Source organism: Ylistrum balloti, unplaced genomic scaffold, assembly GCF_031769215.1.
Source record: "Ylistrum balloti isolate Yb309-2 unplaced genomic scaffold, AGI_CSIRO_Ybal_v1 Utg371406, whole genome shotgun sequence".
NCBI classification, from domain to species: Eukaryota; Metazoa; Mollusca; class Bivalvia; order Pectinida; family Pectinidae; genus Ylistrum; species Ylistrum balloti.
The window spans coordinates 83,833-110,479 of NW_026782739.1; the positions used below are offsets into that span (position 1 = coordinate 83,833).

General features: G+C 36.0%; 1 protein-coding gene across 1 annotated transcript; it reads right to left on the reverse strand.

The window, feature by feature from the left end:
• Positions 1-26,523, reverse strand: LOC132562379 (DNA polymerase subunit gamma-1-like). Its single transcript, XM_060227119.1, has 23 exons — positions 25,853-26,523; positions 24,325-24,520; positions 23,500-23,649; positions 22,515-22,658; positions 20,616-20,695; positions 20,128-20,310; positions 19,029-19,148; positions 18,477-18,498; positions 16,668-16,765; positions 14,835-15,074; positions 14,057-14,252; positions 12,209-12,274; positions 11,898-12,055; positions 9,919-9,972; positions 8,407-8,524; positions 7,887-8,019; positions 7,347-7,453; positions 6,760-6,896; positions 5,541-5,606; positions 3,810-3,924; positions 1,877-2,128; positions 1,401-1,518; positions 1-1,135 (listed from the first exon to the last, which is right to left on the reverse strand). Exons 1-23 carry the CDS (start codon positions 26,521-26,523, stop codon positions 957-959), a joined length of 3,603 nt encoding a protein of 1,200 aa, XP_060083102.1. The 3' UTR covers positions 1-956.
• Between the last annotated feature and the right edge of the window lie 124 nt (positions 26,524-26,647).

Sequence of the window (26,647 nt, forward strand, 5' to 3'; positions counted from 1 at the left end):
TTTCAACCAAATTTGGCTTCATAATGGAATGAAAATTTCATTTGTCTACGACTTTAATAAGAGCTTGGAGTCTGACCTTGACCTTTAACACCCATCACCTGCATGTTTATTTAACGGTTACAAGGATGATAAAATTCCTATGGAAGAATTTTAGCTTCTGGTTTCTAAGAAAATCTTTAGAAATAAAAATGCTGATGGACGGAAGACAACATGGTTGCACTGTAACCAGGACCATCAATTCTTCATTACACCGGTATTGAAAACGGAGACTAATTTTTTTTATAAACATTGGATCACCAATTCTTCATCTGTTTGTTTGTAGTTTTGTTTGAATTTGAAACACACAGGCAAAAACCTCTACTTCCAGCTGATTTTAAAAGAGGCTCTGAATAGGGGTGACTCAATCATGAACATACAACCCCATGTTTTATCAGCCTGGCATGTGATCAATATATTGAACTTAATTCAATCAAATATGCTGTTACATCAACATAATAATAACAAACTGGCCTTAATGTTAGCCTGAAAGCTCATTCAAGGTGATTTTTAATAACCTTTCACATAAAGTTAGAATTCTCTTTCCTGGTATCTTATCGGATCCAAGTCGGCTGGAACAGAGTAAGCTGACACCACTCAGATATAAATGTATACAATTTCTGACAATAAAGAGTATGTGAAAAGTATTACTATGTGTACTGAAAACATAGTCAGTGGTCCTGGTACATGTATGTGTGATGACGGAAGGATGATGTAAAACAAGAGATAACAAAAAAAGTGTAAAATAATATGCTTTTGATTCTAAAACATTATATGAATGCTATTTCAAAACAGCATCTCCAGTGATTCTTTGACAGATTGAGACGCCAGCAGCTGAACACAAAAGTGGTAAAAATGCTGAGATGTCATTCCCCTAAATGATCAAAAACAAGATATCAGTCCATGAAAGGACAGCAGGTTCAAATCGCATTAGATGCTTGTCTTTCCAGGATTGTATCATCATTATCAGCAGTCATTGTTCCTGTCTCTGGGTTTGCTGTTAGACAGCCACCATCAGTCATTGTTCCCGTCTCTGGGTTTGAGGTTAGACAACCACCATCAGTTTTCTCAAGTATTTCCAAAATGTCAAGTGCCTCACCTGTAACAAACATAACAATCCTGAAGCATGCAAAAAAGTATTATTTACTGAAATTTTACAACCAATATCATTACTATTAATTATAAAAATCATTATTATTATTATTAAAACTTCATTTGGACCAGACCACAAAACAATACAAAACTTTGTGTACGAGCAGTACTTTGCCAGGAAATGAAGATAGTTATTTGTTGTCAATAACAATTTACAAAAAGTAATTTTTATGATGATAACATAGCAGGTAATTTGGTTACAATTTACTGACCATTCATCACACCGTAACCCATCTCCATTCCTTGAGGGTTTGATGGCGTTCTACAATCCAACATCACCTCCTTCCTCATACAGGTGTCTATGTCCACAGCACTGAAGAATGCCACAGACTGGAAACAAATGTTAAGGGTTAGCAAAGTCTACAGTACTGGCAAACTACAGAAATATTCAGGATTTATAACATTAGTGTGAATGATGCAGATTGAAAAACAGAAGTTTAACATTGACCTTTGAGTAGTTTGACACAAAAAACCCTCCTATTATATTGTACAGAGGTGAAAAGACAAAAAAATACTGCCTTTTATGTGTAATAGGGACATATAGAGAGCTGCATGGTTTAGAGATGTCTACTATGCTAAAAAAATGTCACAGAATATAGATCTTAAGTATCTCTCTAATAGGTAATAACAGTGGGTGGTGAACTTGAGTCTGGTGAGAGCAATTACGCTTCACCTGATATATATTTACCCTAGGAAGATCATTCATTCCAAGTTTATATGCAAACATGGAACGTGTGAGGAGATTGGTGATTTGTAATGCCAGCGCAGCACGATATTTGTCCTTTTCTGCTACCAGGTAACGCACTTCATCATGGATACTGATGGAGAAACGAGCATCAATATCGTACTCGTCAATCAGCCATCGCATACACACAAGCATCAGATGAAGGTAATCTACCGCAGAACTCTGTACGACCCAGTTCACACGACTTGTCATAAACTACAAAAATATAAAGAGAGAAAAGTGAATTAAACATAAAGTGTTACTTAACATCATGTTTTCCTGAAGCATCACATCACATTCAATATATTCTATGTGACTTACAAACATTTATACAATCAACACCTGTCGACTATCACCAATTGTTTATAGTGCCTCCCTCTCTGCACCTGGCCGTTTATATCAAGCAGCTTCAAGTTTCCCAACAAGTTTAAAATATATGTAAATTTTCCTTAATATGAATAAGATCAATATTTTCTAAAACCAGCTGGATCTGCATTATGTTCATTGTATTTCACTTTAAATTACCTTTTGTTTGGTAAATGACACAATATTAACTGGTATCAATTCAGCAGGTATGGTATAAAGAAAAATCATTTTACATTACATGATATTTACTAGTATACATCACCTGACATGATATTTACTAGTATACATCACCTGACATGATATTAACAAGAGTTACTTCATCTTTTGTATTATCAGGAATAATTTCAGATGGTATGATACTAGGAAGATTCAATGCGAACAACATGATATGATCTTTAACAAAAATCAATTCATCTAGGGATCATTTCAATAGACATGACAAACAGGAATAATTTCAAATGTCATGAAATTAAAAGGAATCAATTCAAATATCATCATGTAAAAAGTTAATTAAAATATTAACTAGTTTCAATTTACCAGACATGATATTAACAAGATTAAATGCATCCTTTAAATGATCATGCAATTTTTCAACTGGGATAATATTAACAAGAATACCAATATGATATTAACAGAAATTATTTCAACTGACATCAATTAATTATCTGATGTTATTACATAACACAGGCAGGAAAATTAGAATAAACACATGACAATATTTTGTCATGCTTACAATGATTATGTGACAATGTGATTTACAATGGAAAAGAAACTGGGTGAACAAGATTTTCAGGTCATATAATGTGCTGACTGAAGAGGCGGTCATCTAATGTGCTGACTGAAGAGGAGGTCATCTAATGTGCTGACTGAAAAGGCGGACATCTAATGTGCTGACTGAAGAGGAGGTCATCTAATGTGCTGACTGAAGAGGAGGTCATCTAATGTGCTGACTGAAAAGGCGGACATCTAATGTGCTGACTGAAGAGGAGGTCATCTAATGTGCTGACTGAAAAGGCGGACATCTAATGTGCTGACTGAAGAGGAGGTCATCTAATGTGCTGACTGAAAAGGCGGACATCTAATGTGCTGACTGAAGAGGAGGTCATCTAATGTGCTAACTGAAGAGGTGGTCATCTATTGTGCTAACTGAAGAGGTGGATATCTAATGTGCTAACTGAAGAGGCGGTCATCTAATGTGCTGACTGAAGAGGAGGTCATCTAATGTGCTGGCTGAAGAGGCGGACATCTAATGTGCTAACTGAAGAGGAGGTCATCTAATGTGCTGACTGAAAAGGCGGACATCTAATGTGCTGACTGAAGAGGCGGTCATTTAATGTGCTGACTGAAGAGGAGGTCATCTAATGTGCTGACTGAAGAGGCGGTCATTTAATGTGCTGACTGAAGAGGAGGTCGTCTAATGTGCTGACTGAAGAGGCGGTCATTTAATGTGCTGACTGAAGAGGAGGTCACCACACATCATTCCAGCCTATAATGTATCTTATCATCAACAAAGTTTCCACAAGTTACTTACATCATCACCAACATACTTGGGCTCCAAGGCTTTACTGATGTGACAGCCTAAGACAGGAGTAGTTGGATTGTTGCTGGTCGCTATGGCTTCTAGCTGGTTAAACATTTCACTCTCACTGAAACAGTAATACTTGTATTTACAACCAGTTTTGGTAAAATGTACATCATCTTATTATGATCCATGTATACACAAAGTTTCAGTACCCTAATTTAAAGGTAAGAATAGTTTTTACAGACACAAAATTTTTAAAGGAGAGCAAAAAGTCTGTAATTTAGGGGTTATAGGACCTGACTGTGGCACACTATATATCATCTTAGTATGACCTATCTATACCATAGTTTCATTATCTAATTCACATGCAAGCAAAGATATTATGTTAACAAAGAGGAATCTGTAAAGAAAAGATTGTGGGCATTGAATCTAGTACACTGTACATCGTCTTAGTGTAACTGATGCACACGATCATGATCCTTGCTTAACTCTGGACAAAGTCATGCTCCAGGCATGAAAAGGGCATCATAACAATGTCCATATGTGTTCTTAATTTCTAATATTCGTGAATATCATAATTAATGAATTGATTTAAAATGATTTAATTCAGAATTACAGCCTTAAAGCAGTATTCTACACATTCTTCTAAAAGTTGGTCTAAAAAATAATGATATTGAAAATAAACTGTGTGAAAGAAATTACCTTTTTTCTAATCATTAAAAACTGATAAAATGTGGTTCATGACATTTTCCTGTAATGCAGCCAGCATTCGTATTGTTTATAATCTGATCAAAAAACGGCTTAATACTTTTGTTCATAATTACAAAAAATTATTTACCACAATAAATAAGATGGAATAAATTTCTAAAAGCCACTGGATATGTTTAATTGGCAGTACAGCCCAAAGGATGTTTTCCTTCTCCTGTGATGGAAACTTGTCACACACTTTCTCCTCTGATGGAGATTCTTAAATAAAGTTCATGGGAAATTGCTATTATAAAAAGCACTTTATCAAGATATAGTACAAACCTTTTCATCCTTCTGGTTTACTTGATATGTAAATCCACGATGATGATAACATTCATTATGATAACAATCTCAAGTATTTATTATGTTATATTATGAAGACATGTCAGTTGAATTTGAAAATTAAGTACAATGGTAGCCATGGACGCCATTTTTTTATTTTTATTTGGAGAACAACTGTTCCAACAAGGAGGTGTACATTATAATGCCAGTTGACTACATTGTGAGTAGGATTACAAATAGTCTTCCTCAAGATGTGTTGTGTTAGTTTAGTGACACCAGCTGCACTATTTCAGAAGATACAAAAACGAAACTGTACCTCCTAGCAATAAGGATTTACATATTGTAAGCAGGGGGTGATTGAAAGCAAATTTTTTCGTATTTAACAATATTAACTTTTTTAATCTATAAACAAGCTGATTTGATTTCATCCAAGACATGAAATCGTGTGTGATAGTTTTGAAATGTAATAACATTTTCTATAACTTCTCGTTAAAACAAGCTTGCATCAAATTCATGTTTATATTCATACACATTAAGGTTCTTAGCTCTATAACCCAAAATAGAACTTACTAGGATTACATAGTAACACTGCAAGGAAAATATATTCAAAACATATCAATTTATATGGAGAACTTATTGAAAGAATCGAAATTCTGAGTCATAAGTCATGAATACAAAAATGTTGACCATCAGACAATAATAAACCATTACCTGCCACCTGCCCACATCCACTTATAAAAAAGGCCCCCATCTTCATTTTCATGTAATGCCTTCATTCTGGAATGTTGTTTATGGAAAAAAGATATTTACTTTTGATTAAAACCATAAGTCACAAAGCTATGATAATTTCTGAGTTGAAATTGATGGACGGCATCCCTGAAAGAAGCAATCTACAATGGTACAGTTGTATATCTGAATGAAAATCTAGCTTTCTAAATGGTAACTATTTATTGTTTTCACATAGAACAACCAGACCATTAAGAGTTGGTAAAATTTCACAGTTAAATAACCAAACAGCAATTTCTACTTTCTAAGTATCATTAAATCATTAAATGACAATATTTTTTCTGCCAATTATACAATAGGTGAAGGTCTGATATTGTGCTGTGGATCACACAATAGGTAAAGGTCTGATATCGTGCTGTGGACCACACAATAGGTGAAGGTCTGGCAATGTGCTGTGGATCACATGATAGGTGAAGGTCTGACAATGTGCTGTGGATCACACGATAAGTAAAGGTCTGATATTGTGTTGTGGATTATACAATAGGTGAAGGTCTGATATTGTGCTGTGTATCACAAGATAGGAGAAGGTCTGATATTGTGTTGTGGATCACACGATAAGTAAAGGTCTGATATCATGAAGTGGATCACATGAAGAGTGATTTTTCTAGTGACTACATGCATTTGGTGCATTGTTTGTCACAGAATTTCACACAGGATTTAACAGAGACTTAACAGAAGATTGGTGTGGTGCTGAATTCACAAACGTTTCACTTGTAAATGTACATTTTACATGTACAGCAAGGAAACATCATTATCGTGCAACAGTTCATATTATTTTTAAAATTTCATCCTGATCGCCTGTCATTGCGGCGATGTCCAGGCGGACTGATGTGCACATGTCTCAACTGTATACAGCAACTTAATCCCCACCCCACCCCCCATCAGTCCCTGTGGGTCAGCCAGAATCAATATGGGTATACCATAAAATTGTAATCCTTTGTTCATAATTCTAACCAAGTCTGAAATATTTCCAACGCAAATTAAACAAATAATGTTCAAAAATCTGTTTTTCTCATATAAACAATATTAAAATTTACCCCCTCCCTGAGGTGAAATAAATGTTGGCTTACCATATAAGGACAAACATATGGTTGTGTTGTGAGCTGAAATACATGTCAGCCTACCATTATGGAGGCTAACCTACCGTTTGCCTTTTGTGGTGGTATACATTATGTTTGCCTTCTTTGTGGCTTCCACCTCTGTCAACCTGTGATTGAACTGCATTAACAAACGCTGGGCAAACATCCTGCCAGCTCCATAAATGCGCCCATAATTGAAGATCTGAAATGTGTGAAAGCGTGCAATGGATGAGGAGGAAACAACCTTAATCTACAGGTGACATCCTCATGGTTTTCCTATTTTTCCTGTTTTGAGGTTTCCCTTGTAAAAACAAAACACTGGGCAGCTAAAGCGGATATCTGACCAACTCTTATATATATTTACACACACACACACACACACACACACACACACACACACACACATATATATATATGAATGATTCTATTATAGGAATATAAACGTAAACTACATGTTTCAATTTCCCTTATATCCCTAGAGACACATTAAGTATGGCACTTCAATTCTGTGACTTATTTAAATTTCTCAAAGCTTGAGATCATTGCTACAGACCATTTTCGAGCAACTCTAGTGATCTCATCATTGGAGAATTCTCTGCAGATTTTATCATTTCCTCTACAGATCGGTGAACACTAAAACAAGCATGTATACCTTGGCATGATCTCGACTGATCCCCACAGTGTCGGCTGTCTTACTATGTAGGTCTGTCTTGTCACTTTTCTTACCCTGCAGAGTCATCCAGCCAAATGCAGTACATCCTTGAAGTGGAAATGTACAGTAAAGTTTAACTATTGTTGTCATTGTTATAGTTATGCTTTACAGAAAGACACTTTCTGAGGGGCATTTTATATCCTCACATAAAACAGTTCATTCAACCACCCCATGCTAAGCTACTTTAAAAGAGCTGAAAAGGACTTTTGAAATATGTAATACACATCTGTTTTTCAAAAATAAAGGAATATTTCAGGCAAAAAAATTGTTCAGATCAACTTATACATTGAAATGTTTGACCTCATACCAAATTTTAATTATGCAAATTACCAAGACTTTCTTATTTTCTACTTGTATAACAAATGTCTTCTTGTATATTATATTACAAACATGCAGAGCTTTAATTAAACAGACTTTATCAGAAACATGCAGAGCTTTAATTAAACAGACTTTATCAGAAACATGCAGAGCTTGACGTACCATGAATTTTAGCATGTGCATCCCCTATGAGAGCTGCTATCCAGAGCTCCTCAGAGTCCACATCAGCACCTACAAATTTGTATCCTGGTGGGGTCTGTATCATTGCCTTAAGCTCGCTGCCAACACGATCTGGCTGTAGAAGATGAATATTTACACGAAAATAAAATAAAATACAAGACTGTGACTGACATTGATTTAGTTGTAACGTACTTTATTTAGAAAACAAAACATAAACACAAGATGGGGACTATCATAGACTTTATATGGTACTATATTTAAAACATAAAACTTAAAAATTGGTGATGAACCCAGGAAACCAAAAAACCCGGCGTAAGCTAATTCACTTCTGTTGATGTTTCAGCAGATATTCAAACAAAAGCTGAAACACTGCTGTGATAAGTCCACTTTCCTAATTTGAGCCAGATGGTGATTATCTCAGCATATTGCTTATGTTTTACCATACTCTGCTTCTCTTAATGACATCAATGCTACAGTTCAGTATTTCTCTGCCACTACTTACATAGGCATTACTGGCAGTCAGCCATGTTTGTTCTACAGCTCGTCTGGTGATGGTTCCTGCGGGGACAATCCGTGGAACAATAGCACCAAGGAAATCCATCTCATCATATTCTGTTTTACTGCCAAATATACAGATACAGAATTTATGGGCATATGTACTACACAAGTAATTTTTTATCTTAAAGCAGTGCATACTACTGATTGTCTCAAAATTTTTTTGTTCAGAATTTTCACTCATCAAGATATTAAAGAAATCAACTACCTGTTAAATATCTCTAACTTCTAAATTCAATATCTAAGGTATATTTATTGATATTTAAATCAAAATAAGAGGGGCTCACACAGATATACTCCTTCATCTACATGCTTTTGATGCAATGGTGTATCATTTTGTAACATTGCTGTGCATGTCTCCTCTACAAGTTAACACATAAAACAGCTGTTTTACATGGCAATGAAAGGTGCATTAATACTTTAATGGTCTGCAACAGAATGGAAGAAGGGAAACGCCAGTGTGATGGAGAATTGGAAAAATGAGTAGAAAAAACACATGATCTGACAACATGCTGATAATCCAGAAAGCATAACTGCATTAACAATTAACACTTGAAAATCTTCTCCTGTAAACAGTATGATACCAGATTTGATTTATAATGGGATCTGTTCTATCAGTCAGATTGCGTTATATCAAATAACGTTTATAAGTCGTCAGATAAATTTGACATTTCTTAAAAAGTTCAAAACACAAGTCATGAGTTTGATATCATCAAGTGTTGGGACTTGTCTAGGCTACATGACTCTATTGTAATGTGTGCCTACGTTGAAGCTTGCACTTTTGAAAGCAGTGTCTTAACTGCTTTGGCCAGATTGACACTAAAAACTTTCCACAACACCTAGGTTCCATGTCCATATTCTTATAATCTATGGATTATGTAAAATTCAATGTATTTTCATTTTTACAACATCATGTGATTTGCTTTAGGTGTGACCAGATCACAAAGTTGTAGTGTTGTTACTTTTATTATAGTGCATGATATAACCCTAACAGAAGAACACTTTGTTGTTTATTATAAAAAATAATTTCCTATTACCGTGGTAATTAAAAATTAAAGTAAAATCTTAAAATGCCTTATTTTATTAAATTTATTATATAAATATATAAATAAAGTGGCCGGATTTTAAAAATGGGTAATGCAAAAGCATTGGAGTGGCAGGATTTTTAAAATGGCTCATGTAAATATAAGGATTGATCATCTATTTTGTTGCTTGCATGGAGAAAATAGACAATCAAACCTTAATTCTTCAAATTATGAACCCTTCTTTAACAAAGTTCCACTTAACATTTATCATCAAATTTTTCATACAATTAAAATTGATGCCAAAACAATGATATTCACAGCTCTTAGGAAGCCAGAGTGCCTGAAGAAATCTCTTATCTGGTCAGAGAGAAGAGTATAATTTCAACTCATTATCTGATCATTGTGTTAGATCACAACAGTGACGCAATACCTACCTGGTGATGGAATCCGGCAGGTCAGATGATGTTAGACCAAGGGCCATCTGACTCCTGTAGGTATAACATGTATATGATTAATTACATTTTTATACATATACATATATAACAAGAGTATCAGTGAAACTGATGAAAGCTCCCCGTAAATGACATTACAATAGAAAAATTTGCCAAAGGGCAATAAATCAAGGGATTGTAGGCCCTGAATTTGGTATACAGCACATTCTCTTCATATGACCAATGTATACACCAAGTTTCATGCTCCTAGATTTCATGAAAGCAAAGCTTTGTTCATGACACAAAATCTTAACAAAGGGCAATAACTCTTTGCCACATTGCACCTTGCTTTTGTATATCTAGATCATCAGTTTACAATATTCTAGTTTGAATACAGGCAAAGTAAAGCTCCAGACACACAATTTTAACAAAAGGCAATAACTCTGAAAGTGAGTGGTTGATGGCCTTTAATTTGGTACACTGTACACTGTCTTAGTATGATCAATGCCTACACTTTTTATGATCCTTACTTCACTATAGGAAAGTTATACTCAGGGCAAGAAATTATTATCAAAGGGTAATAACTTTGTAATTGAGGGTTCAAGGGCCCTGAAAATGGTACATTAGACATTGTCTTAGCATGAACAACACATTCACCAAGTTTCATTATCCTAGGTTATATAGAAGTGTTTTTGCTCTGGACACACAAATTTAACAAAGAGCAATTAAGGGGTTGTGGGCCCTGAATTTGGTACATTGCACATCGTTTCATAAGATCAATGTATAGACCAAGTTTCCTTATCCTTTCCTATGGAGTATATAACAAACACTTATACAGTGTCACAGTTTTGTATCCAACTGAGTATAGAGCCAAGCCTTATACAAATCAACAGTTTTGTATCCTGTTGAGTATAGAGCCAAACTTTATACAAAGTAACAGTTTTGTGTCCTGTTGAGTATAGAGCCAAACTTTATACAAAGTAACAGTTTTGTATCCTGTTGAGTATAGAGCCAAACTTTATACAAAGTAACAGTTTTATATCCTGTTGAGTATAGAGCCAAACTTTATACAAAGTAACAGTTTTGTGTCCTGTTGAGTATAGAGCCAAACTTTATACAAAGTAACAGTTTTATGTCCTGTTGAGTATAGAGCCAAACTTTATACAAAGTAACAGTTTTATATCCTGTTGAGTGTAGAGCCAAACTTTATACAAAGTAACAGTTTTGTGTCCTGTTGAGTATAGAGCCAAACTTTATACAAAGTAACAGTTTTATATCCTGTTGAGTATAGAGCCAAACTTTATACAAAGTAACAGTTTTGTGTCCTGTTGAGTATAGAGCCAAACTTTATACAAAGTAACAGTTTTGTATCTTTTGTATCACTTAGTTTGAAAATAGTACGACAAGATGGTAAACAGGTTGAAAAGAGAAACAAGAGGCCCATGGGCCTTAACGGTCATCTGACAAAAAGCAAGCCAAACCTAAAAAGTGGGTTGAGGTCATTCACTTGAACAAACTTAGTAGCACTTCATCCCAGCATGTCACAGGCCCAATATCTACACTCTGAGCCTTTTGGTTAATGAGAAGAAGTTGTTTAAAGATTTTAACATATTTGACCCCTGTGACCTTTAAAGTGGGTCAAGGTCATTCATTTGAACAAACTTGGTAGAGCTCCATGCCAGTATCCTCTGTGCCAAGTATTAGCCCCCTCGACCTTCTAGTATTTGAGAAGAAGTTGTTTGAATGAAAAGTTTACACACGGCGGACGGCGCACGGCGGACAACAACGGACGAAGCACGATGGCTATAGGTCATCTTGACCCTTTGGGTCAGATGACCTAAAAAAGTACAGAAGATGGTAACATGGTACGATTGGAGTCAATTTGGCTATCCTTTATTTTTAACACCTGGTCATAGATGTGCATAAAATGCACATCCTGTCCCACTTGGCTTATGTTAGGAGCTGTAGAGTATACTACCTACTCAATTCTCTTCATATTGTTCTTCCAATAGGACGACATGCTGCCGAGTGTGAGAATGCGCTGAGCACTTGTACCAGACAAGGCCTTCAATGTCCCCTCCTCAATTTTACTAAGATAGTCACGTGCCAGTGGGTTCCCAACACGATTGCCTTTACCATTCTGCAAAACAAAAATCATCAAACATGAAGAAAGATTCTGCAATGTGTAAAAGAAACAAAAAAGATTGCAAAAATGAACAGGTTCCTTAAACAGTTAGAAAATTTGATCATTTTGACAAATGACATTTTAGGTGTAATATTTTCTCTTACCTACCTTGTGTGGGAGTGGAATGAAATGACATCCTGGTACTCTCTCATCTTCCATCGGCTCCAGGATGATCTACAAGGTTAACACACTTTCTCTCTCAGCATATTGGCAGAATGACCAATTAAATGTGGAAGATATTAGACAGAGTGTGAAGGAAAGAGTTTCATCATTTAAGTATAACTATATCCTTCCTGTAATAATCCAAGGCACCAAACATCTCTAACTAAAAACTCAAGGGCACAGATATAGGCTTGTTCATGACTCTACACAACAGCACAAGTACAGATATAGGCTTGTTCATGACTCTACACAACAGCACAAGTACAGATATAGGCTTTTTCATGATTCTATACAACCGCACATGTACAGATATAGGCTTGTTCACAATCCTACACAACAGCACATGTACAGATATAGGCTTGTTCACAATCCTACACAACAGCACATGTACAGATATAGGCTTGTTCACAATCCTACACAACAGCACATGTACAGATATAGGCTTGTTCACAATCCTACACAACAGCACATGTACAGATATAGGCTTGTTCACAATCCTACACAACAGCACATGTACAGATATAGGCTTGTTAACAATTCTACATAACAGCACATGTACAGATATAGGCTTGTTCACAATCCTACACAACAGCACATGTACAGATATAGGCTTGTTCACAATCCTACACAACAGCACATGTACAGATATAGGCTTGTTAACAATTCTACATAACAGCACATGTACAGATATAGGCTTGTTCACAATCCTACACAACAGCACATGTACAGATATAGGCTTGTTCACAATCCTACACAACAGCACATGTACAGATATAGGCTTGTTAACAATTCTACATAACAGCACATGTACAGATATAGGCTTGTTCACAATCCTACACAACAGCACATGTACAGATATAGGCTTGTTCACAATCCTACACAACAGCACATGTACAGATATAGGCTTGTTCACAATCCTACACAACAGCACATGTACAGATATAGGCTTGTTAACAATCCTACACAACAGCACATGTACAGATATAGGCTTGTTAACAATTCTACATAACAGCACAGATGTGAGTTTATTCATGACTCTACACAGCAGCACAGATATGGGCTTGTTCACAAAACTACAAAATGACACAGCTATGGGCTCATTCATAATTCCAAACAACAGCACAGATATGGGCTTATTCACGACTCTACACAGCAGTACAGATATAGGCTTATTCACAATTTTATTCAACACTACAGATATGGGTTATCTTATCACCAGGTAAACCGGTAAGAACATACACATGACATAATCCAAGTAGATGTGTCTGAGCAAAAGAATGCTGATAAATAAGTAGAATTTTGGAACTGTTTAGTGATATTGGCTTTGCTAAGAGATGTACTCATGAAAATTAAAGTTCTGCTTGCAAAATGAATAGGAAGGAATGTGAAATAAAATTTTATTTGCTAATCTTTTTTTTTTTTTTTGCTCTTATACCCACTGAAAGAAAGCTCTCCAATATTCACCTGTTTCTTATCATTATACATCTACATACCAAATTACAGTTCTACAATTAAAGATGTTTAAGAGTTAATCAGCAGAGACAAAATCATGATGAAATGAGAGAATGTTGGAATGATAGATAAGGGCAACACCATATGCCCTAAGATATGACATGATAAGAGTATGAATAGTGTAAAAATAAGCTGTTCTATCAGTTATTATATCAAAGAATACCAAACCTAATACTATACATGTTGTGGACTGACCTTGATGTGACTTTAATGACCTTTGATGACACCTACTAAACCTGACACCAGAAATCCAATCCTCATTCTTATATATTGTATGCTTACTCCTTTTTCCCGATCACGTATGACGGAATGACGTCTTTCTCGTTTGATATTAGCTTTGTCTAAATGGCGAGCCCGTTCATCCCAATCTAAATCCACAGCTGCATCCTTCATCACAGAGTCCATCTTATTTTCAAAGTCCTTCAGGACCTCATTCTTTTCTGAGTCTTTTGATATCCCACACAGCTTGAACACTGACCTACAAAAGACAATATTCTTGATAAGACCTTTTAATTTGGTTGAAATCTATCTGGTATGTGCCTTTTTATGCGTTTATTTTCCCATTTATTCCACGTTAAAAGTAGTATTTTACCTCAAATTTGACTTTAAATCATCTGTTATTTTCATTGATGGAACTAGAATGTAGAAGGTTTGGAACCGTATTTCTTTGTATACAATTTGTCTGATCCAGTTATCATTAAGAGAGTTGTATGAGTAATTTCATGTGCTTTAAGTCCAAGTAAGATTTCCCAAATTAATCATAAAGTGATGCTTCCTTCTGATAATTGTTGAAGGATAATACATTGACCATATTATCAATACCATACAATATGATAAAGGACAATATACAATATACACAAGAACAGCATGAATCTTAAACTTTATCATTTATTTATTTATTTATTTATTTATTTATTTATTTATTTCAGATTCAAGGATCCAATTACAGCCCAATATCCTGAACCCTTTACTTTGGAAAGGACAGGTGAATGAACTTCTTGATTTCTTTGGTAACCCTCAGAAGCTATACATCAAGATTATCCACACAGAATTTTCTTACTCTATAGGAAATCTTGGCTTCCCTTCCTCTTGTGCTGTGTCTAGTTCTTGCAAGTCCATGGCTGCTTTTTCCTGATCAGGCACAAGATAACCCCAGCCATACTTGTCACTGTAGTGAAGAGGGTAGCCATCCCAAGTCATCCTCATCAGTTTGGGTGTGACCCTGACCAGGGTGCTGATGAGGGATGGGCCGACACTCCAGCCAGGGGCAGAATTCTTGGGGCACAAATCACGATACCAGCTGCAAAATGGAAAATAACATACAGCTAGGCTTTCCTTCAAAATTTGCTGATTAACAGTGCATTATTATTTAGCTGAAACTACCTCATACATACAACTACAGCATGTTTTATGTTTCAGAAATCTGTTGTTTTTTACCTGTGTTGATTCTGAAGAATTTGTAATCTTAGGTAACGATCACTAACATATCAGAAAGACTGGATCGCTTGTATAGGAAACTTTACAAGCACTTATGTAACTATGATCAACCTTTACACAGCTATGGAAAAAGAAGCATTAAACACCTTAATGAAATTAATTACATTCCTTTATTCATCAGCTAATTGTGCCACACATATATCTGCTATCTTTATCTGTTTATGAAGTGGACATGCAACTGACCAATGTCCTTCACACACCCTTTGGTAATCTTGACTGTCCTGGCATAATTAGCAACTAAACAAATTTAGCTCCCTGCTGGGTTTGAATGAAGACTTCAAATTTCACAATGTGCTTTAGAATACTCTAAAGGATATTGCCACAAAGTTGTTTTGCTGAACTTGTGAAAGTTAGTCACTGGTTTACAGTTATATATAGAATAATGTGCTTCAAGCGACACCAAAAAATGTTGGTTTAAAGAAATTTTATGTAAAAATAAAATCACCTGATTCAAAAGTTCTATAGGTACTAAATACCAACTTGCTTGTGTCATTACTTTTCAGGAATTTCATAATCAGAGCAAAATTTCAAAAATCTAAATTGTTTCCAAGGCAATTAAAACATCATGAAAACAGAGTTTCTTAGTCTGCATTTGTTGTTTGTATTTCATGACTACTTTCTCACATGCTGTTTATCTAGAATCTGTTTGATACGTGTACAGTACACACATCGATAGCACAATTTGTAAATCAGCTGATTATTCCAATATCAAGAACAATATATTCCTTTGAGTGTTCAATTTCGAGAAGTGTGTGAAAATCTCTAATGGGGATAGCAAGCATGTTTGAATTCAATGACGGCCAACCTGCCATACAAGCTTTTAAATAAATCTGATCTACTTTTATATTGCCATTGAAACAAAAACAGAAGACACCCATTATTGTTCCAAATTCTCTGTTATTAAGGTGTCAAAAGTCAATCCAGTCTATGAATAGGTCATTACTGTCATATACTCTATGAAAAGCTCACTTGAGCTGTTTTTGTTGACCAATTTGACCATATTGATATGATATTAAGCATGTACTAAAATCTGCTAGTCCATCCTGGTTTATGCTTGAAATATTACATTTAAAGTGACAATGAAGCAATTTGTTTGAGTAAACAAAAAAGACCCAATCATGACATAATTAGCAATCAGATATAGGGCTCCCTTCATGTTTAATATAAAGACCTTGTACATGTACTTCAAATTTTAATTTGGTGAGAGTAAATCTTTGACATCTTGCTGAATTGCTAGAATCGAAAAAGTTTGATGTCGTGAAAGAAAGTTGGTATAGAGTATCAAGTTTTCAAAACAATTGTTAAAAATATTATATTAATAGCAAATGTGTTGCTAACATCAAATCAAAACACATGCTTCAAAAGTTTCATCAGTTTTGATTACTGCACTCCTTACTTAGGGTAGCCTGGTGCATGCACTGGTCTCTTTGGGATTCTACTTTTCGTGGCGTAGGTTCTGGCAATGATTTCATCTATGTCATCTTCTACTTCCTCCTTATAGGAAATGAAAATAATATAGAACTTAAAGACAACAGAATTACATTCAATAGGAATATTTCAGTATACATCTTCAGTAATTAATACATTTAATTCTTCTATAGTTGTCATACGTGACCTTTGACACTTGAACCTTGAGCATAATCACCAAAATCAAATCAGGTGTAGAACTTGATGTTGTTAATAAGATGAAAATGAAGAAGACAAAATAATGATAATGATGACGACGACGATGACGATAATAGTGCAGGTAGGAAAGTGTGAAGGCCTGAATTTTTTTGTTTTGTTTTGTATTTGTATTATATCACATTAAAAATCTTCTGGCTATCCAGTATCTTTTAAGAACCTAAAACATCTCTCCAGTGATCAGTTTGGACAAATGAAATTGGTGGGAATATTCTGAGCCAAACCAAAAGTGTGGTTACTGGTCACTAAAATTTCTGCTGGGATTACAATTTTGTTACTTCATTAGGCTTATTTTCTGTTGATTTTATAATTTACACAAATGTTTCATTCTGTTCAGCTTACAACAATGCAAACCTGTTATGATGCAATCAGGTTTATGTGAACAGTTGTAAAACGATCTAGCTAGATTTATATAGAATTTTCAAAAACTGAATATCATAAGCTTGTTTAAATGGTAAAATGAAGTGTACAGTTTCCATAAGAACATTAGTAGATGATTTTGCATAGTTTTCTTCAAAAGCATCCGATGATATCTTAACTTGAACCGAATATCACTTTAAACAAGCCATAAGCATAGATCAGTCACTCTCAATGGCCCGAACTGAAAGGTACAAGAAGTCTTATTGAAGAAGAAAAAAGTGTAGGAAACCTATGGGGTCAGACAGGTGAGGAGGAAACCAGAGAACAGGGGAAAACCCATGTGGTCAGACAGATGAGGAAGAAACCAGAGTCCTGGGGAAAACCCATGTGGTCAGACAGATGAGGAGGTAACCACAGAATAGGGGAAAACCCATGTGGTCAGACAGATGAGGAAGAAACTAGAGTTCTGGGGAAAACCCATGTGGTCAGACAGATGAGGAGGTAACCACAGAATAGGGGAAAACCCATGTGGTCAGACAGATGAGGAAGAAACCAGAGTTCTGGGGAAAACCCATGTGGTCAGACAGCTGAGGAAGAAACCAGAGTTCTGGGGAAAACTCACATGGTCAAGCAGGTGAGGGGGAAACCAGAGAACAGTGGAAAACCCACATGGTCAGGCAGGTGAGGGGGAAACCAGAGAACAGGGGAAAACCCTCATGGTCAGGCAGGTGAGGAGGAAACCAGAGAACAGGGGAAAACCCAAATGGTCAGGCAGGTGAGGGGGAAACCAGAGAACAGGGGAAAACCCACGTGGTCAGGCAGGTGAGGGGGAAACCAGAGAACAGGGGAAAACCCACATGGTCAGGCAGGTGAGGGGGAAACCAGAGAACCAGGCCAGGGGAAAACCCACATGGTCAGGCAGGTGAAGGGGAAACCAGAGAACAGGGGAAAACCAATATGGTCAGACAGGTGAGGAGGTAACCCAGAGTACATTGGAAGTCCCATGTGGTCAGACAAGTGAGGAAGAAACCAGAGAACAGAGGAAAACCCACATGGTCAGGCAGGTGAGGGGAAACATGAGAACAGGGGAAAACCCACATGGTCAGGCGGGTGAACACCATACCTTTTCACATCTGATTAGGGGATCACACCAGTCACTTACCTGAAAGACCAGTTTTTTGTCACTGCACCGCCCAACCACCCAAACAAAAATGAAGAATCATGGATCGGATATGTATGTATATGAATACGTCACTGTATATATGTGAGATGACAAAGTGTGAATCAATGTTATTATGTTCACATAATATTATGCAGGCGTGTATGGGGTATAAAAATTGTGTATGTGATATGAATGTGGAAAACATAGAAAATGAATGTTGCGGCTTGATGTTTGCTTCTTGAAATGTAGAATGTGTGTATGATAGTACAACGGTGATGCCAGCTATTTATTAATGATTCCAAGTAGTTACTCAACAGATGACGAAGAATGCATGTTAGTGGATAGGTATGTACGTGTGGGGGCAGCACTATTTATGTGATATATTAAATAACCATTGAAAATTAAAACAAAAAATAATTAAAGAATCAAATTAGATAAATGTATCCCAGTTTCGACTGATGTTAGTAGTCAGTCAGCCAATCAAAAGGTGTGTAATCTCAATATCACAGATTCTTCAAGCAATTTGTTTTCATATTCACTGTTATATCAAACACAGCCAAGCATGAGATGCTGACCTGTTTTTTATCTTTCTTCAAAGCTTTCTTCTTCATATTCATTTTGATGTTGGCCACACTCCAGTCAAGATCCCATAGCCAAGGATCATGTTTGTACCTGTAACAGTTTACATATACAGTGAAACCTCGCATCTTGAAAATATTTTCTTGTTCAGTAAAAGTACATTCTGATAATTAGAAAATGTCTGTAAGACATGAATGCCCCCGCCCCCCATGTGAAATAATAGTGAAAGGTCTGAAAAAGATGATTTTGTTAATTTGTATGCAACTATGTACAACTTAAGTTTCATACTTAAATTGACAAGTTGATTTAACGTACATGAATTTGGAATTTTGTTCTCTGGAAAAAATGAGGGAGTTTATTAGTTCCTTATGCCTTAAAACCCACAAGTACCAAGTTATGTAGAAATAAGATGATGTTCCTCTTTTTTGAGTTATCTCCCCCTGGTGGCCATCTTTTTTTAGAATGCCGAGAAATTCACCACTGCATGAGGTCTTTCCATACTTGATATTTGTATGAAGTTTCCTTCCGAATGAAGTTGTTAGGTGGTATATACTGATTTGGGACGCGACGCGACGGGACGGGACGGGACAGGACGGGACAGGACGGACGGATATGGGCAACGCTATATGCCCCCGGCCATAAATGGCGGGGGCATAAAAAATTGCTATACATTACCAAGCACATGTACAACAAACTTCTACCTATGTGATACACTAGAAAATGTCTGTAAGACATGAATGCCCCCGCCCCCCCATGTGAAATAATAGTGAAAGGTCCGAATGAAGTTGTTAGGTGGTATATACTGATTTGGGACAGGACGGGACGGGACGGACGGACATGGGCAACGCTATATGCCCCCGGCCATAAATGGCGGGGGCATAATTATCTATCCCCCAATAAGCCCACCCTTGCTATTCAGCCCCTTAAAAACCAATGTCTGTTTATCAGAACTACTGACAATAGTTTGATTGGAGTATACAATCCCACCTATTGCATTGTCAAAATCTACAAATCAACCCATTCCTGCCAAGTTTACAAACTTCCATTTGTAAAAACAATTAGACCAACATACTCTTGGCTGTGCATAAGATGACATGCCTCATCTGCTAGTTTCATCAGGAGCAGTTTAAGCTCTCTCTGCAGGTCATTGTAGATGTTGTTGGATTCATCAATGTAGCGTCCCCAGTTCTGATTGACAGGCAGGTAGGAGGTTCCCATCTCCATCATTCCAGCCATGGTTACAGGATGTGGAAATCTTAAATGTGTTGATACATTCAGAGGTTTACAAAAAAAGATGTAGCACAAGATGTGTTAATCTTCAATTTAAATTACTCAGGTAGTAAAGAATTAAACGAGATGTTGAATTTGTTAACTTATCTTATGCAAAATTGGAAACAGGAGGCGGAAATCCTCATTTTTAAAACTACAACAGATAAGTAGTAACAGACAATTAAAATAGTACACTTCAAAGCATATTGAACAATTCGTCAATCGTCAACAATTTTAACTTGAGAGATCAACAGACTGAAATGTGAATTCATTTTCTGTCTTGTTAGTTACCTTCTTAAGTACTCAGGATACAATTTCTGAAAAACTTTTGTTGTGGCGACAACATCACTGGCACAGTATTCCATCAACTCCTGGAATATGCAATGAATAATAGTACTTAAGTATGACTTTCTTTCTCTACATATGCAAGAGGCCTACTGCATGTGATCCAAACCAATCGGGATATCACAGGGACAAAACTACCAAAGTACAAACCGATCTGTGATCATAGAAAAACTGACCTCAATAAGAACTGAACCAGTCATGTCAGATCTTCAACGGACTCTCATGGTCCCCATCTTCACACAATGAAGGAACAAAAGCAGGATGTTTAAAAGGATACTTCTACACATCAACATTAACAACCTGTGCTTAGCTCAGTTTTTCTGAATGAAAAGATTCATAATACAACAACCAGATTTAGTTATCAGGCTATAGGGTGTAAAACTCAAATAAACACAAAAATATGAATTGACGTATGATGATCTGATTTGGGGGCAAATAAGTACACATTTTGAGCATGGATACAAGAACTCTTTCAAAAATTTAAAATTAATTTGAAATTTTGTACAAAACTTAAATGAATAATATCCTTTAATATGAAATCAGTTGAAGCTTTTATAGAAGGAAATTCTCAAAATCTTGTGTTTTAACTTTTCCAATTAATGGTAAAGAAGCTGTGAATTGCTAAGCTTCTGTAAAAATCTATAAATTTTTTAACAAAATTCTGTGTATAGCTAATACAGCGTGTCTGACTCAAATCAGGACAAATAACTGATATTCTGAATACTTCTACTTAATCTTTTAGTTAAATCATGAAGCTAAGGTGAATGTTAAGAACTGGTCATCATCAAGCTCATCTATTCCTTCAACATTTTTCAAATAGATTTAAAATTTTGAATCAGCATGCATTTTCTTTAATCATTGAACTTTAAAATCTATCTTTTGCTTATTCAATCAGATTTACATTTAAATTCTTACCAAGTTTCATTTTTGATCCTGGCAGTATTTTCTTAGAAAAAGTTTACCAACAACGTTTGTCAGACAGTTTGCCTATATAATGTATACTGGAATATGGGCTTAAATAATTGTAACATATAATAACTTAGAGTCGATCAAATGACAGATCAATCAAGCTGTATCGTTTGGACAGGATGTTAAAGCTGAATCTATCACCTTTATTTAATCTCGAAGTTACCTTGGATCCTTCACATACCTACAGTACTATTACCTTGGATCCTCTGCCAACCTACAGCACTATTACCTTGGATCCTCCACCAACCTACAGCACTATTACCTTGGATCCTCCGCCAACCTACAGCACTATTACCTTGGATCCTCTGCCAACCTACAGCACTATTACCTTGGATCCTCCGCCAACCTACAGCACTATTACCTTGGATCCTCCACCAACCTACAGCACTATTACCTTGGATCCTCCGCCAACCTACAGCACTATTACTTTGGATCTTCTGCCAACCTACAGCACTATTACCTTGGATCCTCTGCCAACCTACAGCACTATTACTTTGGATCTTCTGCCAACCTACAGCACTATTACCTTGGATCCTCCGCCAACCTACAGCACTATCATAGCCTACCACATCGCTATACCTACACAGCTATCCCTGTATACTTCAAACCAAGCCTTAAAAATATATTTCTTTCAAATATAAGTCTAGTGCTTGCCATGACGATGATGAACCACAAACATATGTGAAATTCTTCCATAAATCAGTTGCAATATCATTTATATGCAACTTTAAGTCATGCACGTTAGATCAGACATGTAAGGCATGTGACATTCACTGATAATTTGAATACATTTTGTTTGTATAACAGGATATGATGAATCTCGTATAACCAGAAGTCAACCTGGTGAAAAAGTTCAGTAAGCCTTATACACTGTACCTGAAATTGTGATCGCACATCTTGCATCGTCCCCTTCACAAAAACGTCCCTGGTCTCTTTCTTCAAGTCATCTCCACCAACATGAAGTTTATGGACATCGTTTAAGTTGTTTAGTGTGCTGACCATCTTCCACTCATCTTCCACCTAAGATTACAAACTTGTTAGGAAATATTCTATCTTTTACCTCCTATCCGTGATTAGAGTTAAGGGTATATAAACACTCCCTATAGTTTCATGTTTTACACTATATAAGAAATTGTCAGAATGTTTAAGAAGACTTTTGATAGGATTATTCAATTTGAACCCATCTGTCTGCCATTGTGGAATACCAAGTAAAGAAGTCATATGGTTATTCCATCACCCTGGCTTCTACTTTATTCTCAAAACATACTAATCATGAAAGCCAGATTTCAGGACATCTACATTGCATAACCAATCAACATCACTTTTTTCTTACCTCCCATTTACTATATAATGAATAAAGCAAGTTTCCTCTGTGAAGTGTTTGCTATAGATTTGATAGAATGTGATGCGTTTTAGGTAAACATTTCACTCAATTTAGGGCAGAACTTCAACGTCAAGTCAATATTGAGTCATAACAACCTATCCTGGCATGCAATATGTTCATTTAACTAGATACAGCCATTTTGACTTAGTATCATTCAGAAACACTTGCTCTAAGTCTACGAGTCAGTTTGAAGTCAAATTTCTTCAACTTCAACAGAAATTTCCAACGGATTATGGTACTGTAAAATTTTATTTCATAATCAAACTTTGAAGAAAATTTAAGAAAATTTCTGTGGAGTGATGATCATGGTGGTTGTCTGAATCTTCAAAACAACAACAAAATGAAGGCCATTATTACAAAACCAGGCTCAGCAATGCATTCATAGATTTTGAAATACAATTCAATCATTACTTCTTAACATACCTGCATCTGTTATGTGTGGGCAGTATGTTTTCGTAGTTTGGTAGCTATACTAACCTGCATATGTTTGGTGCGGGCTGTGTGTTCGCGTACTTCCTTTCGTTGGCTGCCTTTATTTGTTGCCTGGTACAGAATTCTCTGGTATGTTGTCTGGCCACAAATAGCAATGTGCATTGACATAGTGTCCAAAAACCGAAGTTTTGATTTCTGTCAAAAACAAAATTTAAAAGAAAGATGCTTCGAGTCAATGTTTTAGATTTCATCTTATTTTTATATATTACGGTAGACCGTTCAGGTAAAATAAGTCCAAATATCCCGATAGATTCAGAGAATACCTATGTGTGATTATCATTAAGCCACTACACATCAATGAAGCAAACTTACTACTTTTATCCTGTATGAAGGCCACTGCATTACTTTTAATTAAAATTGGAGTTGGTCAATCAAATGACATTTGTTGGTTTATCTACTGAAACTAATTACAAGATATTGGTGGATTTAGTACCAGTCATGGGCTTATTGTATGACATAGAATTATAACCACACAAGCTAATTACCAGATATAGACTTATTATCTGCCATAGGCTTATTACCAGTCATATGCTTATTATCAGACATGTGCTTATTTACCAGGCATTGGTTTATTACAAGGCATAGAATAATTAACAGATAGAGGCTTATAACCAGACATGGTCTTATTACCAGATATAGAATAATTACAAGGCATGGGCTTATTACCAGATATGGACATATTATCAGATATATAATTATCACCAGAAATGGGCTTATTACCAGACATAGACTTATTACCAGACATGAGCTCATCACCAGAAAAATACATTACAGTTCCTGTAGTTTTAAATATACACCGTTCCAGCATACCTCTATGTAATACTGCTCTCTCACATATGATCTATCAAAGCCAACATTGTGACCAATGACGAGTCGTTGTGGCCATTCCTTTGGAGACTGACCATTGACACCAGGTTCAGACTCGAGAGGGATAAGGTCCGACAGATTTGGCACTTTGGTCCAACGGTAACGGTCCTTCAACACTAAGTCACTACACCAGGAATACCTAAATAATAGAAAAAGGTATGTAATAATGTTGTTACAATGTACTATTTACAACAAAGCAAGGATAAAATCAGCTGGATTATTTTCATAATTTTCATAATATATTAATCCATTGTTACATCAATCTCGGGAAAGATCTTTATTTAACATAATATTGGTCTTCATGTTTAGTATCAAGAGATCATTTCAATAGTCTCTTTTTTCACTGTTAATCTTTAAAAAAGGAAAGAAAAAAAATCTTTATATGGCACATTAAAAAAACAAAAAATGTGGTAAATGTAAAACTTGATTGACATAACACGACCCACTTTGAGACCGTGGTAACACAATAAATAGAACAGCTGATTCTGCAACCTCAGGCCAAGATTTTAGGTGTACAGTAGATCATTCTAGATTTCATACAGCAGACCTCTTAAATGATATTCAGTTAGGTAACCATCGTGTATTTAATGGAGTCCCAACCTCTAAAAAAATACTGTAGACTGTCAAACAATTATTTGCCCTATATAACTGTAAGACAGTCTACTATTTTAGTGACTACCCAATATTCAGCCCTATATAATTGTAAGACAATCCACTATCATAGTGACTACCCAATATTCAGCCCTATATAATTGTAAGACAATCCACTATTATAGTGACAACCCAATATTCAGTCCTATATACGTGTAATTGTAAGACAATCCATTATCATAGTGACTACCCAATATTGAGTCCTATATAACTGTAAGACAGTCTACTATCATAGTGACTACCCAATATTGAGTCCTATATAACTGTAAGACAGTCTACTATCATAGTGACTACCCAATATTCAGCCCTATATAATTGTAAGACAATCCACTATTATAGTGACAACCCAATATTCAGTCCTATATACGTGTAATTGTAAGACAATCCATTATCATAGTGACTACCCAATGTTGAGTCCTATATAACTGTAAGACAGTCTACTATCATAGTGACTACCCAATATTGAGTCCTATATAACTGTAAGACAGTCTACTATCATAGTGACTACCCAATATTCAGCCCTATATAATTGTAAGACAATCCACTATTATAGTGACAACCCAATATTCAGTCCTATATACGTGTAATTGTAAGACAATCCATTATCATAGTGACTACCCAATGTTGAGTCCTATATAACTGTAAGACAGTCTACTATCATAGTGACTACCCAATATTCAGCCCTATATAATTGTAAGACAATCCACTATTATAGTGACTACCCAATATTTCAGTGACATCACCCACTATTATCATCATTTATCAATGTTACAGGACTTGCTATTTCAATGTTTTAGAGACCAATATCACAATGACTTACCAATGTCTAGGGGATACAGCAGTAGCCATGGTTGGGTAATTTCCTTCTGGAACTAGGACTTCTACATCAAATATAAGGATGTTCTCTTCAGGGATGTCAACTTTCACTGCCTTGCCAGTATCACTGTCATATTTTGTCCAGCCTGATGACATTAACCAGGTCTCAGGTTTAGGAGGAAATCTGAAGTTAGGGTTAGCTATAAGACTGGCCAATTCGTGGTATCCTTCCACCTGCTGTCGAGCTAGATTTTCCATATGTTCTGCTATATTATCACCTTTCAACTCAGGGATCTTAAGATCAATATCTGGTAAAATTGTAGACTCTCTTCCCCATAAATCGTGATCAGACAAATGTTTTTTTACCTTCTTCATAACAGGAGAGGCATTACCATTTTCATTATCCACAGAATGTTGTTCAACTTCTTTACCAAACAGTTGTTCACGAAGGCTAGGAGATAACATTTGAATACCAATCTCATTTTTCCTAATAGTCTCATGATCATTGCACAAATTTGTGTTTCCCACATGTAATGGTCTACAAGGGTTGAAATGGAAAGTTTGTCTTTTAACCTTTGATCCCCAGTGTTTCCCCAGTGACCTGTGTTTTTGTTTACAAAGGGTGAGGTGGACCTGACCCATCAATGATGGGACCATTTTCTGTGTACCCTGCATGCTGCCTGGTCAGATCAGCTGGCTGTATTTACAGCCATCTTAGCGCTGTTAAGTTCAGACTAATACACATCTAGACAGATCAGTTCAGAGAACTACCCATACATAGCGGATCAGTTCAGACACC

Excerpts from the sequence above, each read along its gene's own strand:
- LOC132562379 (XM_060227119.1), bottom strand. The coding sequence starts at position 26,523 with ATGCAGGGTACACAGAAAATGGTCCCATCATTGATGGGTCAGGTCCAC. Across the intron at positions 15,075-16,667 it reads CATGCACCAGGCTACCCTAA|CTGGTATCGTGATTTGTGCC; the intron begins GTAAGGAGTGCA and ends TCCATTTTGCAG. Across the intron at positions 1,519-1,876 it reads GAATGAATGATCTTCCTAGG|TCTGTGGCATTCTTCAGTGC; the intron begins GTAAATATATAT and ends ATTTGTTTCCAG.